The following is a 16,107-nucleotide window of genomic DNA, read 5'->3' as shown; positions in this document are numbered from 1 at the left end:
AAGTCAGAAAGAGAAAAACAAATATCGTATATTAACACATATATGTGGAATCTAGAAAAATGGTACAGATGAACTGGTTTGCAGGGCAGAAAATGAGACACAGATGTAGAGAACAAACATATGGACACAAAGCAGGGAAAGCGGCGGCGGGGGGGGTGGTGGTGGTGTGATGAGTTGGGCGATTGGGATTGACATGTATACACTGATGTGTATAAAATTGATGACTAATAAGAACCTGCTGTATAAAAAAATAAATAAAATAAAATTCAAAATGAAAAAAAAAAAAGAATCTCCAATTTTCAGCTAAGCATCTTGACTTCCTAGTGTCCTCTGCAACTAGGTGTGGCCACATTGCTAAGTTCTGTTACCAAGTCCAAGCTCGGTCTGCTCGCTGCACGACAGGCCAATAAATCCAGAGATGAGGTGTTGAGGCAAGGGACTTTATTCGGAAAGCTGGTGGACCATGAGGACAGCAGACTACTGTCTCAAAAGAACCACCTTATCGTGGTTTGGATGCCAGTTTCTTTTATAGAACAGAAAGGGGGAGGAGATGAGGAAGTAAAGTAAAAAGACCGTTAAGTTTTGCAAATATCCCCTGGAATAGCCAGCCTTGGGGAGGGGATGTGTTAATTTCTTCTTTCTTGCAGCCATCCACAGGTGGACAGGGTTAGGATGCTTCCCTGAACAAAGGCACTTTGGTTTAACTTTCAGACAGAGGGGCAGGGTTCCCTGAGGCAGGCCATTATATATAGACAGTATCCTTTTAGTGAACAAAAGCAGCAGAAAGCAATGGTTAAACTAAAAGAAACAGATTCAACATGTAGTCAGATTTGGCTCTTCCCTGTTACAGTTCTGGTCAATGGAATGTGAGAAGTGATGTGTATGACCTCTAGGTTGTGCCTTTAAAGGGAAAAGGTGTACCCTTCTCGGTCACTCCCTTCCTTCATGCTAACTGGAAAGCAAACATGGTAGTAAGCCACCTTGAATCATGTAGACAAGGGCAAGCAAGACCTCGCAGAATAGGACAGAAAAAACTGCATTCGTAATAACTTCATAGAGCAGAACCATCCTAACAGCATGGACTTCTATCTTGTTTAAGTTAATGTTTGTTTTATTCCTGGTCTCTCTCACACATAGTTAAATCTTTATCCCAATACACATAATCCCATCCCCTAGAACAAGGCCTTGTAACAGGAGGCCTCGCTAAATATTTACTGAATGAACAAGTGAACTAATCAATCTCTCATCTGGTTAGCAGCTTGTAAATGATAAAGTTGAGTATTATCAGTGAAAAAAATGAAGATTGTTGAAAACAACATAGGTCACAAAATTCAAAGAAAAAAGGTGACACAACTTAACAAAATGAATCAAACTTCAGATGACAGTATCAAAAAAGATTCACATTTTCCCTTAATAACAAGCCGCAGAGTAACTGCTTTTTTTTTTTTTTTTTAACTTTTGGGTTTATATTATTTATTTATTTATTTATTTATGGCTGTGTTGGGTCTTCGTTTCTGCGCGAGGGCTTTCTCCAGTTGCGGCAAGCGGAGGCCACTCTTCATCGCGGTGCGCGGGCCTCTCACCATCGCGGCCTCTCTTGTTGCGGAGCACAGGCTCCAGACGCGCAGGCTCAGTAACTGTGGCTCACGGGCCCAGTTGCTCCACGGCACGCGGGATCCTCCCAGACCAGGGCTCGAACCCGTGTCCCCTGCATTGGCAGGCAGATTCTCAACCACTGCGCCACCAGGGAAGCCCCGAGTAACTGCTTTTTATGAGCCCAAAGTGACCAAATTAAATCAAGCTCAGAGTTATTTAGTTAAGCCCCAGAGCAACACAAAAGCTAATGAAAATAGAAAGCACATCAAAACAAACTCAGATCCTTTTTGTCTTACATATTGTGCTATTCTGTCAATGGTTATATTATCACCATAACAGTAGAAAGGATAGGCAGTTACCATGTTAAAGATCATGAACGAAAGATGAAGATAACTGAGGAGACATCTAACCTGACATCTTTGATAAATGAACACCAGACTCCCTGAACTTTATTTACACAACAAAAAGAAACACATTTAATCAAATCTCCATCATCTGGATTTTGTTACACGCGGCCAAACACTTTCAGGTTTTACAATTCAGAAAATTAAAGAATTCAGAAAGAAAAAGCTTACAGTTAAATTTCTTAACCTAAATATTTCATTTAGGCTACTTTAAGAGTATCTCTAAGGACAAAATTTTTTTTTAAAAACAATCAAAATTCACTTCTAAATATGTAGCTACTAACGTCATTTTTACAGTTATTGTTTGGCCTACTTTATCCTAACAGAAAAGACTTACCTGAAATGTCAGTGATTTACATCTACAGAAATGCTCTTCTGATTCAAAAGAGCGTTAACATGATAGTCAACACACAAAAGCAAGTTGTTTGAACACCTCAACAGAAGAATGTTTAAAATCCTAACTAAACGCATTCATTTACCAAATACCATGTTCCTATTAAATACTAGAGACTGGGTCCCAAGGATCACCAAAATAAAAAGAAACATGGTTCCCCTGCCCTCAGTAAGCATATAATTTAGCAGACAATCATATAAACCTGCTCCGGAAAGTTTTCCTTTGGCTTCAGCTAAATTAAAACAAGAACTAAGGGAGAACATACTCCGCAACCACAGAGACATTCTTTTAAAACACACTAGGATCCTCATAAAAAATATGGGTAAAAGATACCTACAAACAACTCACAAATGGTCAAAACAGACACACACACAATATTCTCAGTAGTAATTAAAAATACATAAACTTTTAAGAAATATAAATCAATGTAACCTTCTAGGTATCTCATACTTACTAAGATGCCAATTCTCTACATGCTGAAAACCTTTTTTTGCTCTTAGAAAGAAAAACGCCACTAAAAATGCAAAAAGATTCATAGCTCAGGCTTAGAATCTCCAACAACTTACTGTTTCAAAGCTGCCTTTATGCATCAAATCAATGGGTGGCCGGAACAGATCTGCAAGGGTAGTTAGTTTCTTGTCTATTGCTCCTCCATTTCTTAATTCCTGTTCTTGCCGAACTGCAACACAGGAGGATGAGAAAGTTTCAATTAGCCATAAAATAAAAGTCATGAATCTTGCAATTAAAAAAAAATGTATCAGTTGCAAGAACTAACGAACAATGTGCTTGACCTCAAATGCAAATGCAAAGATCTAAGGCTGACTCTGAAAAAAAATACAAAGTCAGGTGGGGAGGGAGTCTTAAGACTTGGTGCTCTCTATCCAAAGGTAAGGATAAAAGTGGAAATTATGTAAGAGTCGCTTATTCAAAATATTTCCTTCACATACTCAAAACTAACTTTAGCACAGGAGAAAACTTTCATCTTCATTTATCTATTTCTGAAACCCATCCTAATTTATCTAGCTACATTCTAGTTGTTTCTAGCTACATTCCCAATCTTGAAAGATTATGGCAGTGAGAGAGAATGACTACTGCTGTCATCTTCTCCTGGAAGGGCACAGGATTTCCTGGATGACCTGAGTCAGTCTGGATTCCATGTCAACTCTCAAGTTACAAGACCTATCTGTGCTTCAATGAGCTCATTATAAATTATTACAAAATCAAATATGGTTCAAGAGTTTCTCATATATTCTCTAAACATAACTATCTTTTCTCTAGGATCCCATTGCTAAATCAGTATTAAGTCCACTAAAAGGAGAAGGCCAAGACTCTCATTCTTATTCAACAGAAAGATATAAACCTATTCCAAACAACTGTTGCCAAAATGTTAATAGTGGCTGCTTTGGGTAGTATGGCCTTTTCTTCTTCTATTTTCCAATCCCTACAATAACCATTTTCATTGTGGTCATTCCTTTAATTGACATATATCAGGATCCTGAGGAAAATCAGTTTTTTATTTTATTATAGTCAGCATTTAAGTGCTCATTCAGAAACAGATTAAGTTTGTAAATTACCATATTTCTCACATTATATCCATCTCTCTTATTCTTCTATAACCAAGTAGGTTGGAATCTAGAACAATTCAGCTCAAGGGGGAGTTAATAACAATCACAGACTGAATTCATAATTTAGTTTTTAAATAAGATGAATCCTCAAAGTTATTAGGCCTAATATTAATCATCTTCTTAAGAAAAAAAATTATATATCACAAACTAGGATCTTGACCTGAAGGGGAGTGTGTGGGTGCTTTTCCACCTTGCGGTTTTAATCTGTGGGAGAGGAGACAGGGGAGAAAGACAATGAGAGAGGGAGAGGGCGGGAAAAAGAGATGATAAACTGGTTCATAGATACTTACTAGTTTCAGTTTGGAAATCCCGGAAACCATCAAATATTGAACGTGCAGGCCGTCGTCTTTTAGGAGCTATAGGAGGAAAAAATGGAATTGATACAAAAAGTTAAACATTAATTTTGTAACAATTCTAAAAATGTCCTTATCTATAGCAATTTCTTATTTTAAGACACTCAGATTCATAATGGTGCCCTCCTTCAAAATATAAAATACTTCAAAAACCTTCAAGGCATTCATATATAATTAACCATCTTCAGCCCAATCATATTTTACAAAAAAGAAAATTAAGGCCCAGTTAAAAAACTTGGCCAAACTTGTGTAAAAAGATAGGAAGAAAGATTTTGAGGATGACTTCCCATGGCGATGAAGCTACACACATGCTGCAAATACATAATTCAGGTTTAGCCTAAATGATCTGCCTACCCTTTAGTATAATACTTGAGTAAGTTCTAAACCATAATATTTAAGAACTACCTCTTAGTAAGTGGATACACATGCAGAATTATAAACACCAAAAAACTAATTTTGGAGGAAAAATTTTTCCTACAGTTACAGAAAAATGAACAGAACCAACGTCCTTTGATACCTTTGTATAGCGCCTATTACCCAGTCCTTAAGTATTGTACAGATACAGCTGAAAAAGCAATCATCAAAACGTTATCTTCCTCTATGTTCTTAAACATAAAAATTTTACCAGGTCTTAAATGGGAAAAGAATCTGAAAAAGAATAGGTATATGTATTACCGAACTACTTTGCTGTACACCTGAAACTAACACAACACTGTAAACCAACTATACTCCAATAAAAAAAAAAAAGTTATGTCATTTATATACATTACAGTAAATAAGGACATTTAATGATTCTTTCAATATGGGTAACAGTTATTCAGTTGGTTTATGGCAAGCCCCAGGAGCACTGTCAGCATGTAACCAGAACAATGCTACACATTAACAGATGATGATTGCATAGTAAGATTAGACAGAAACTATAAAAGTCCCCCATCCCATGTCAAAGCATCTTTCCCAACAGCCTGTGTTTGCCATTAAATAGGGTAATTCTTTTAAGCTAAGAATTACTGAGTAAAAAACAAAACAAAAAAATAACAAAAGAATGTAGAACCATATGTTAAAAAAATCCCACATTTGCTTAAAGCATTATCAGGTCAGTATATCATTTATGCACATATGTGTATCAGTATTTATATTAAAGAATCAATATTATCTCTAGGAAAAGGAAATTTGGTAAAAATCAGAGACTTCCATATTTTAGCTTTGTACTGAATTTCAAAATTTAAATTGAATTTTACATATAAATTGTTTTATTTAAATAAATTATATAAATTATTAATTTTAAATTTTGTTATTTAAACTTTCAAAATTTAAATACTGCATTATTTTTCCTCCCTCCCTTTATAAACAAGAAGCAAGAAATGTTATTCTTTTCAATCTTGGAACTATTTTTAATCAAGAGTCAAGAGTCATGTATCTTAAATGTACATGTTTCCAGCAGCAATAATATTTTTTTAAACATCTTTATTGGAGTATAATTGCTTTACAATGGTGTGTTAGTTTCTGCTTTATAACAAAGTGAATCAGTTATACATATACATATGTTCCCATATCTCTTCCCTCTTGCATCTCCCTCCCTCCCACCCTCCCTATCCCACCCCTCTAGGTGGTCACAAAGCACCGAGCTGATCTCCCTGTGCTATGCGGTTGCTTCCCACTAGCTATCTATTTTACATTTGGTAGTGTATATATGTCCATGTCTCTCTCTCACTTTGTCACAGCTTACCCTTCCCCCTCCCCATATCCTCAAGTCCATTCTCTAGAAGGTCTGTGTCTTTGTTCCCGTCTCACCACTAGGTTCTTCATGACCTTTTTTTTTTTTCTTAGATTCCATATATATGTGTTAGCATACTGTATTTGTTTTTCTCTTTCTGACTTACTTCACTCTGTATGACAGACTCTAACTCCATCCACCTCACTACAAATAACTCAATTTTGTTTCTTTTTATGGCTGAGTAATATTCCATTGTATATATGTAGCAGCAATAATATTAACTGCTCAAATAATGCTTTCTTAAAACTCATTATCAGATATTATTTAACCATAACAATTAAGAAAGTAAGGTTATCTCAGGATAAGACATAAAACAGCTGCCTAAGAAAGCATATTATTATTGGGGAGGTAGTACATAGTACATAAAAGGTACTTTTCTTCTACTTTTAAACTGCCAAAGGCAGGCCAGTCAATATCTACATTCTTCACACACACACACACACTCTCTCTCTCTCTCTCTCTCTCTCTCTCTCTCTCTCTCTCACTCCCCGCCCCCACCCCACCCCCCCAATTTAGCCCTTCTCTATTATACACTTGATCTCCTGGAGATTCATACTAGCTCCTCTTACTGCTAGCTTTCCAACCACTCTCTTTTATTTCTTGGGCTCGTGACCTGCTCCCATTTGTTTCCCCCTTATATATCCTAAGTCTAACCAAGAATCTCTCCTCAAGCCACAACACCTCTAGCTCTAGGATCATTATTACTCCTGCCTGCCTCTTCAATATGTGGTTTCCTCACTCTTCCAAACCATATGCTATAAGTAAACATCAGTCCTCTGTACTCTCACTCCACTGCCCACGTAATAGGAGTGCTGGTCACTGAGGTCAAAGAGACTAAGCTACAAAGAGCTAAAAGAGATTCAAAAAGGAGCCTCATAGTCAGAATAGGGGAGGAACAGAGAACAAAAATTTAATGAACAGAGCGGCACTGTTTCACATTTTCACAAATCTCTGTTAATAACTGGTATAAGAGAAGACACCTGAATTTTTAGATCTGCTTCTGCATTCAATCTGCTGCTATTCCTTTAGTTCATGTATACGAAGAAAATTAAAATTCAACTTCACACAGACATGTAGTTGTAAAAGGGAAGAGTATTTTAATAGTGTTTTAAGATAATTGTGAACATTCTCCCCTGCTACCACACCAAAGCTCAACCAGTGGTAATTTCTTAAAGGTTGGTTGCAACATGGAATCTGAAATCTTATCAATGAACTTTTCATACTCTGCTCCATTAAAATCCATTGGTCTTATGTGGTAGGCAGGCTCTGTGATGGCTCCCGATTATCCCTATTTCCCGGGATTCATAACCTGTGTGTGAACATCTTGAGTATGGGCAGGATCAAACAGAATGTGGCAGAGGTGATGGGATGTCACTTCCAACAGTTAGGTTAGAAAAAGATAGTGGCTGGAGCTCTAGTGGTGCAATCTGTTAGCGCATGGTACTTATACAAAAAGATGGTGGCTTCCATCCATCCTGGGCTGCCCTCTCTGGCTCTCTCATTTGCTCTGCAGTAAGGAACTGATGTCTCCAGCCAACCAGCAGCCACGTGAGTAAACTAAGATCTTCCTCTAGTCACACTCTGAGATGACTGTAGCCCTGGCTGACACCTTGATTATACCCTGTGAGAGACCCTAAACAGAGGCACTCAACTAAGCCACACCTGGATTCCTGACCCACAGAAATGGTGATACAACAAATGTTTGTTGCTTCAGGAAGCTAAATTTTGAAGCGATCTGTTAAACAGCAATAGATATATAATCTATATTGCATACATAGATACTTACATATAGATCCGAATAGATCTTTCACCCATGCACAATTTTGTAATATTGTGCTTTGGTCATTTGAAAATACTTGTTCACTGAGTCATGCAAATATTCCAAATACTGACCATTTCATCATACGATATTAAAAAAAAAAAATCACCAACTGTTAATGTCACTGCTAACCTCATCAGAAAGCCTTTAAGTACTGGGAAGCTATCAAGCTCACAATCATGCACATAAACTTTCTAAAATTCTAAGTTCTGCCTGAAAGCCTTTTTTTCTTTTCTTAAATCACTGGCAACAAATAATGTCAGTTGTTTGCCTTAAAGCAGTTAACAGGCTTTGTTCACATTCAAGAAAATGTTTGCCAAATGCTTAAGTCTAAATAACTATACTTTGTCAGTAATCTTTCAAGAAAAATGTTCCATAAAAAAAGCAGCTAGTTTTGCTTTCAACTCAAACTGTACAAGTGTTTCACCTTAAAGAAACCAGAGTACTTCAGTATGCAGAAGTGCTTTATGCACACATCCTATTTCATCAAACAGAATAGTTTAAAAATGTGGATCTAGAGCAAATGAAATTAATTTTTATTGCTTTTGCTTTTTTTTTTTTTTTAAACTGCACATGTGTGTCAGTGAAGAATTCAACAAATAGTAGCAGTTTGGTGCCACTGTCCTGATTCAATTAAGATGCAGCAGTATGACCCATCACTGCTTCTGAATTATCAGCCCAAATGTCAACACAGTGAAAAAGGCAAATAACTTGTTAGTATTATTATGAAAACAGTTTTGATCTTACAGACCCACTGAAAGGGCATCAGGGACTCCCAGACCACACTTTGAGAATCACACTTTAAATCAATACTATCCCTGGGACTTCCCTGGTGGTCCAGTGGTTAAGACTCCGCTCTCCCAATGCAGAGAACCTGGGTTTGATCCCTGGTCAAGGAACTAAGATCCCACATACCGCCACTAGAGAGCCCGCGCGCCACAACTACTAAGCCCGCATGCTCTAGAGCCTGCACGCCACACAAAGACCCAGTGCAGCCAAAATTAATTAATTATTTATTTATTTATTTAAAAATCGATACTATCCCAAAGAAGAAAATAGTTCTCCAAAAACCTTTTCAAAGTTATAATAAGGTCTAATAATGAAAGTTAGGACTGACTCCCTAACTGTATAAAGTCATTCTCACCCCCCTCACCAAACCAGATGTAGAAGGAAGAAAGTGGAGTTTCAAATAGGGACTCTTTTGCCTCTGTTAAACAGTAAAATAGCACAGAACCCATTTGCTGTAGTCTTCCCCACTCAAAGATCTTGCCTTTATTCCTTGCAATAAAGGAAAGATAAAGCTTCCAAGGGCATTCCTCAGCTCCAAAATCTGTAACATTTATATGAAAAAAAAAAACCATGAACAATGCTTTATTACCTCTGGTATATTAAAGGCACAAGGACTAGCTAAATTGAACAGTTCAGAAAGCACACATTATATTTCAATATTCAGACCATATCGTTTTTTTCCTCCCATCTTTATTTCTGAATCTGGAAAGTATATTCTTTATTCCTTTCCACAGTAAACTCTAAAGCTGCCAAGTTAAAAATCAACTTTAAAACTCTCAACTAAGTTGCTTTTTCAAATCAAAAGATATGGTTTATATAATTTTCTTCATCCTTTTCTTACAATTTATTTCTTCTTTATTTTAGTTTACCTACAAAACTTTTTATAGGCCTATTTCTCTGCACTGCTGTTCTCAATATATACAATATACATTTCTATGTCTCTGTCTACCCAACCAAACCATAACTTTATCTGCTGGGTTCTTTTTTTTTTTTTGCCCATGCCGCATGACATGTGGGACCTTAGTTCCCCAGCCAGGGATTGAACCCGTGCCCATTGCACTGGAAACGCAGAGTCTTAACCACTGGACCGCCAGGGAAGTCCCCTATCTTCTGTTTTTTAATATACCTATTAATGCCTAAAATATCTGGCTCACAAAAGGTAAATAAGTGCTTATTAAAATAAAACTATAAATTTTCTTTAAATTTGATTAAATGTTCCATTTTCTACTATCTTCTCTATGCACCCCAGACTGATACCACAATTTTTTGCATGGATTAGGGATTACTTCCTCCTTTTTTCAATACAAGAACAGTACTTCTAGAAATTAAAAAAGAGTGAAGGTACAGCATATCAAGACAGTAAGGATATGGCAGTCAAGTGGGTACCCAAAAAACAAAAAATAATCATAGTCTTTTATCTAATGATAGATTTGTTTCCATTTTAAGGCAGCAGTTCTTTTTGCTTATTTTCCTCCTTTTGGCCTTCTGCAACAACTATCAACTTTTTAATCTGGCTCACTCCTCGGAAAGAGCCAACTGTGCAACTTTCCTGAGGGGAGTACAGAATTACAAGAATCAACTCTACTTGAAGTAACAATCTCTGAGCAAGCCTTCATATCTTTTGATAGCTTCATTAAAATCCTGAAGACAACAGTAAAGTCAAATAAAGCTAAGGAAAAAAGGTAAACTTACCACCAAACAAAGGTTCTGGTTCCACCAAGATTTCCTGCTTTTGAGGAATTGGGGCACGGACTTCCTCTCTATTAAAAAAAAAAAAAAAAAGTGGGAAAATATCCAAATGAAAACTGTTTTCTGCTACCTATTCTTACTGTAACTATTGTGTACATATTCAAATTAACAAATAAAATGAACAACAGATTTAGTGACTTTTAGGAACCACATTAAATTATGATAAATGATTGTCAGATGATTTCCATATAGAGATGAACTGGAATAAAGTACCTGGCATAGATAGTGCAAATGGGTTTATAAAGAAAGAGAACAAACAGAAAAATAAAAAATATTTCTCCTTTCCTCTAAGTTCCCTGCCCTAAATTCTTCAGAAAAAAAAGAAGATAGGAAATTTACAAACACACACACACACAAAATTCAGGCAAAAAATTAATGGAAAATATGAGCTTAATAAAAGCAATATTACATCAACACTATATCAAATAACAGATAATTAAATCACAGATATATTAAAATCAGCTTAAACAGGCAGTTAATTTTATGCTAGTTATGAAGTTGGCTAACAAAGGTAGTACCATTGGATTACTTATTAAATAGACACTAACATATATAAAACAGAAAAAATACTCTTTTAAAAGCTAAAAACTCTTCAAAGTTTACCTCCAGAGGGTTTACTAATAATCCATCTCTTCCAGTGAACAATACTCATTTAAAATATGCTGTAAAAATGGTGTGTATCCCTTTATATATCAGTTTAATTATTTTAGTTTTAACTCAAATACGAAACTCTGCTGATTAATGCTCATAGCAAGTAAGAGTAAGTTTCAAATTTAATATGCTCCCCTTATAATAAATATTAATTTACATTAGGCCTAATGTTTTTCATTCAGGTGTTTCTAATAGTAATAACTGAGCTTAAGGCCCTGTTTTTGACACCTAAAAGTTGAAACTTCAAAATATACTTTATTTAATACAGTATCAATACTCATTTGTCAACAAAAACTAACATTCTGTAATCAAAGAACAACTAGTTAGACAAAGAAATCTACAATAAGCCAAATGAGTGAAGGATAAAGGATAATTCAAAATTATGTTAAGCACTCTTTCCTACTGGATTTCAGTCACTGCTCACATACAGAACTGCAATACTCTAAAGAAACAGACAATGCGTCTCTAAGAGGAAGCTCTATTAAATCTCTTTCACCAAAGAGAAACAGGCCATTATCTTAGCAAAACTAAAAACTTCTAACACATCTTTTACCTGAATAGATCTTTCCATTATTGGTATAATTCACTTTACAGTGTGTGTGTGTGTGTGTGTATATACAAAGTTATCTCAATCTAAGGCAATTTAATTACTCAAGAAACAAGCCTTAATCTGATGAAATACATCAATTAGGGTGATGGCTTAATTAGTAGTCCCTATACAGAAAGACTTGATTACTACATGTTTGAGGTCATCTATTCCAAGATTGCTAGCTACCCAACAAAATGGAAGAATGGAACAGAAGGTGAACTGTAAAGAAAGAAAATTATAGTTTAGGAAGTAGGTGACACTATCAAATGTTAATCAATTAGTAATACAAATAATCTAAGTCAAATTATAATGTAACTCAGCAGGAAAAGACATTCATTAATCAAAACTATTTTTAAGTACAATTAAGAAAACATGTTTTAAACAGTGAGGACTGATATGTCCCCCCAAATCAGCTATGAATACCTGTTATTCAAGTGAATGTAAACTAAATCATGTTTTCATATTGATTTCCATTAAAGATTTGAGTTATGTTGGTGGAGAATGGGCTATCAAACTTGAAATACACAGTCAACATCGATAGGAAAAAACTTATATAAAATATAAATAATAACCTCTAGAGTTCACACTTTGTGGGGAAACAAATTACTCTAGAATCTGGAACTAGATTAAAAAAAAGAGGCAATCATGTCCTGAATGTTTATTTGGCTTTTTAAATCTAATTTAGTAAAAATAAAATCCATGTTTTTGCCTATTCCTATTTAAGGGGATTCTTCTTATTTAGTATCTCATGTTGTAAACACTGAAGAGTTATAAATGGCTATGAGTATTAAAGTCTTATTTAAGGATCTTTGAAATTTTGACTCAAAAATCAATGTTTTTCATTCGAGTAGCATTCATCTCTCATATTTTCCAAAGACTACTAGAATTTTGCCTAACAGATATTCATTTCAAACTCTCACTGGTATCAAACGTAAAGGGCAGAAAACACCAAATGTATTTATCATCTGTTACTATCCTCTATATATTACAGTTCTATATGCTGAAGGTGCCTCTAAAGATTAGCGACATGTAGTTATTTAAGGCATAAATTTTCTTCAAAAATTTTTCATGACAACTCAAAACTTTCCTGGGACAATGTAGGAAAATCCAGAATTGGGAAATCTGAGCTTTATTGGGCTTTCCTTCCATATCTGCTACTTAATTGTTGTATAGCTTGGGGAAATGGCTATCCTTCTGCTTCCTCTGTAAAATGTGGATAATAATGCCAGCCTATAGGGTTCTTCTGAGGATTAAATAATGGACTTGACAGTGCTGTAGAGAACTTAAAGCATATAAGTATAAAAATTTTCACCTGACACTTTCAGATGCTTTCAACTTTTAATTTGTTCAAAACAGAGAATTAACCTAACATGTAAAAATGTAACTGCTCAAGTTTGGCAGGGGGTAGCTCCCAATAATAAATAATAAATTCATACTCTGTGTGTGGTCTGACAGTGGAGACACTTGCTGAACTGGTACTTGGCTCTTCAGCGATTCCTCCACCATCCAAAAACATAGTGACTGCCATCTCCAGATTATTGTTGCAGGCTTCAAGCATATGTTTCCCTACACTTTCACTTGCACCTGAAATAGTATAAAAACAAGAAAAAAGTTTAAAAAAAGACACCTTCTTACATTCAGTTCACATTAGACTACAGAATTCCCAAGCAAATAGTACTTTTCCCTCTTTAGAATGAATGATTTTTAAAACAAAAACTGTTTACTTCTATGCTTGTTGGCTGATTACTGTGAAATATACAGAGCTAGAAAAGAAAGCAGCAGCATTAAAAATAGTAGTCTTCCTTCATAATAAAACAAAAACTAAATAAAGCATTTATCTGCCATTTCTTTATATGGGCCGACTATATATTTGTTAATAAACTGAAAAAGAAAATGAAAGACTACACTCTAGAAAGTTAGAAATACTTTGTTAGAAAGAATGCATTCAGTTACCAATTTCTACTTCTATAAGAAAGGAAACACTTTAATAACAATGGGAGAGAAGGGAGATGGGACTTTTTGCCAAAGATATAACTAAGTCAAAATTTGGTAAGAAATGTCAATCTTCATCATTTAAAACTGGCCCTATCACACACTCACTTGTACAGTAAAGCAAGCATAATCTGTTTGATGCAATGTAAACTGGTGAAGCCCTTTAACAAATCAATTTTATAACATGTATCAAGAAACACAATGATTGTTACTTTCTTGACCCAGTAATTTGGGCATGTGGTCTAAATAAATCTACATAAATCTATATAAAGTCTAAATAAATCTACGTAAATTTAGTCTAAATAAACCTATATAAAGCACCTGCATAAACATGTCTATACACGTGTCCAGTATAGCTTTAGTTAAAATTGAAAAATTATAGATAACATAAATGTCTAATAGTAGTAGAGTCTAAATTGTAAATCTAGTTGGTGGGACATTTTGTGGGCATTAAAAAGCATCTCAGGTCACAAGAAACTATCTTCAATATCCTGTAATAAACCACAATGAAAAAGAAAAAAAAATAAAAAGGGGGAAAAAAAAAACCATCTTAGGCTTTCCACTTGGGATGACCTTCCTTCTACCTGAACTGTGTCCCTTAAGAGTTTCCTGCAGTGAAGGCTGTGGGTGTGTGTGTGGTTTTTTGTTTGTTTTTTGTGTTTTTTTTGGTCTGAGAACACCTTTATTTTGCTATTGTTCCTGAAAGACAGTTTCATCACTGGATATTCTTTTTTAAGGCTGACAGCTATTTTCTCTCAGTACACTGAAGATAGCATTCCAGTGTCTTCTGTTGTTGCTTCTGAGAAGTAAGTTGCCAGACTAAAGAAAAACATTTTTAGAGCAATCTGTTGTTTCTCTCTAGTTGCTTTTACGACCTTCTCTGCCTTTGGTCTTCTGCAGTTTCACTCTATTTCCTGGGGCTGATTTTATTTATCCTCCTTGGGATTCACTGGACTTCCACCATAAGGACTGTTTTCTTTTATCAGTTCTGAAAAACTCTCAGACATTTCTATTTAAAAATTACCACACAAGCTTTAAACGATACATTAAACAAGATGGACTTAATTGATATTTATAGGACATTCCATCCAAAAACAACAGGATACACTGTCTTCTCAAGTGCTCATGGAACATTCCCCAGGATAGAGCTTATCCTGGGTCACAATTCAAGCCTTGGTAAATTTAAGAAAATTAAAATTGTATCAAGTATCTTTTCCAACCACAATGCTATGAGACTAGACATCAATTACAGGGAAAAAAATCTGTGGAAAATACAAACACATGGAGGCTAAACAGTACACTACTAAATAACCAAGAGATCACTGAGGAAATCAAAAAATACCTAGAAACAAATGACAATGAAAACACAACGACCCACAACCTATGGGATGCAGCAAAAGCAGTTCTAAGAGGGAAGTTTATAGCAATACAATCTTACCTCAAGAAACAAGAAACATCTCAAATAAACAACCTAACCTTACACCTAAAGCAATTAGAGAAAAGAAGAACAAAAAACCCCCAAAGGTAGCAGAAGGAAAGAAATCATAAAGATCAGATCAGAAATAAATGAAAAAGAAATGAAGGAAACAACAGCTAAGATCAATAAAACTAAAAGCTGGTTCTTTGAGAAGATAAAATTGATAAACCACTATCCAGACTCATCAAGAAAAAAAGGGAGAAGACTCAAATCAATAGAATTAGAAGTGAAAAAGGAGAAGTAACAACTGACACTGCAGAAATACAAAAGATCATGAGAGATTACTACAAGCAACTATATGCCAATAAAATGGCCAACCTGGAAGTAAAGGACAAATTCTTAGAAACGCACAACCTTCTGAGACTGAACCAGGAAGAAATAGAAAATATAAACAGACCAGTCACAAGGACTGAAATTGAAACTGTGATTACAAATCTTCCAACAAACAAAAGTCCAGGACCAGATGGACTCACAGGCAAATTCTATCAAACATTTAGAGAAGAGCTAACACCTGTCCTTCTCAAACTCTTCCAAAATATAGCACAGGGAGGAACACTCCCAAACTCATTCTACGAGGCCACCATCACCCTGATACCAAAACCAGACAAAGAGGTCACACAAAAAGAAAACTACAGGCCAATATCACTGATGAACATAGATGCAAAAATCCTCAACAAAATACTAGCAAACAGAATCTAACAGCACATTAAAAGGATCATACACCATGATCAAGTGGGGTTCATCCCAGGAATGCAAGGATTCTTCAATATATGCAAATCAATCAATGTGATAAACCATATTAACAAATTGAAGGAGAAAAACCATATGATCATCTCAACAGATGCAGAAAAAGCTTTCAACAAAATTCAACACCTATTTATGAAAAAACCCTCCA

General features: G+C 35.3%; 1 protein-coding gene across 4 annotated transcripts in view; it reads right to left on the bottom strand.

Moving 5' to 3' along the window:
- UBXN7 (UBX domain protein 7) overlaps positions 1–16,107 on the bottom strand; it is a 63,187-nt gene that overhangs the window by 29,404 nt on the left and 17,676 nt on the right. For all 4 annotated transcript variants that reach the window (XM_007171610.3, XM_057545408.1, XM_057545406.1 and 1 more), the window contains 4 exons: positions 13,180–13,327; positions 10,447–10,514; positions 4,310–4,375; positions 2,961–3,073 (listed from right to left, as the gene is read on the bottom strand). In XM_007171610.3, the coding sequence (XP_007171672.1) occupies positions 2,961–3,073; positions 4,310–4,375; positions 10,447–10,514; positions 13,180–13,327 (395 nt within the window). The remainder of the gene's footprint in view (positions 1–2,960; positions 3,074–4,309; positions 4,376–10,446; positions 10,515–13,179; positions 13,328–16,107) is intronic.

The sequence above is a fragment of the Balaenoptera acutorostrata genome, chromosome 4 (assembly GCF_949987535.1).
Source record: "Balaenoptera acutorostrata chromosome 4, mBalAcu1.1, whole genome shotgun sequence".
Lineage (NCBI taxonomy): Eukaryota > Metazoa > Chordata > Mammalia > Artiodactyla > Balaenopteridae > Balaenoptera > Balaenoptera acutorostrata.
The sequence above is the reverse complement of the archived record's forward strand: the minus strand, read 5'-3'. Positions and strand labels throughout refer to the sequence as shown.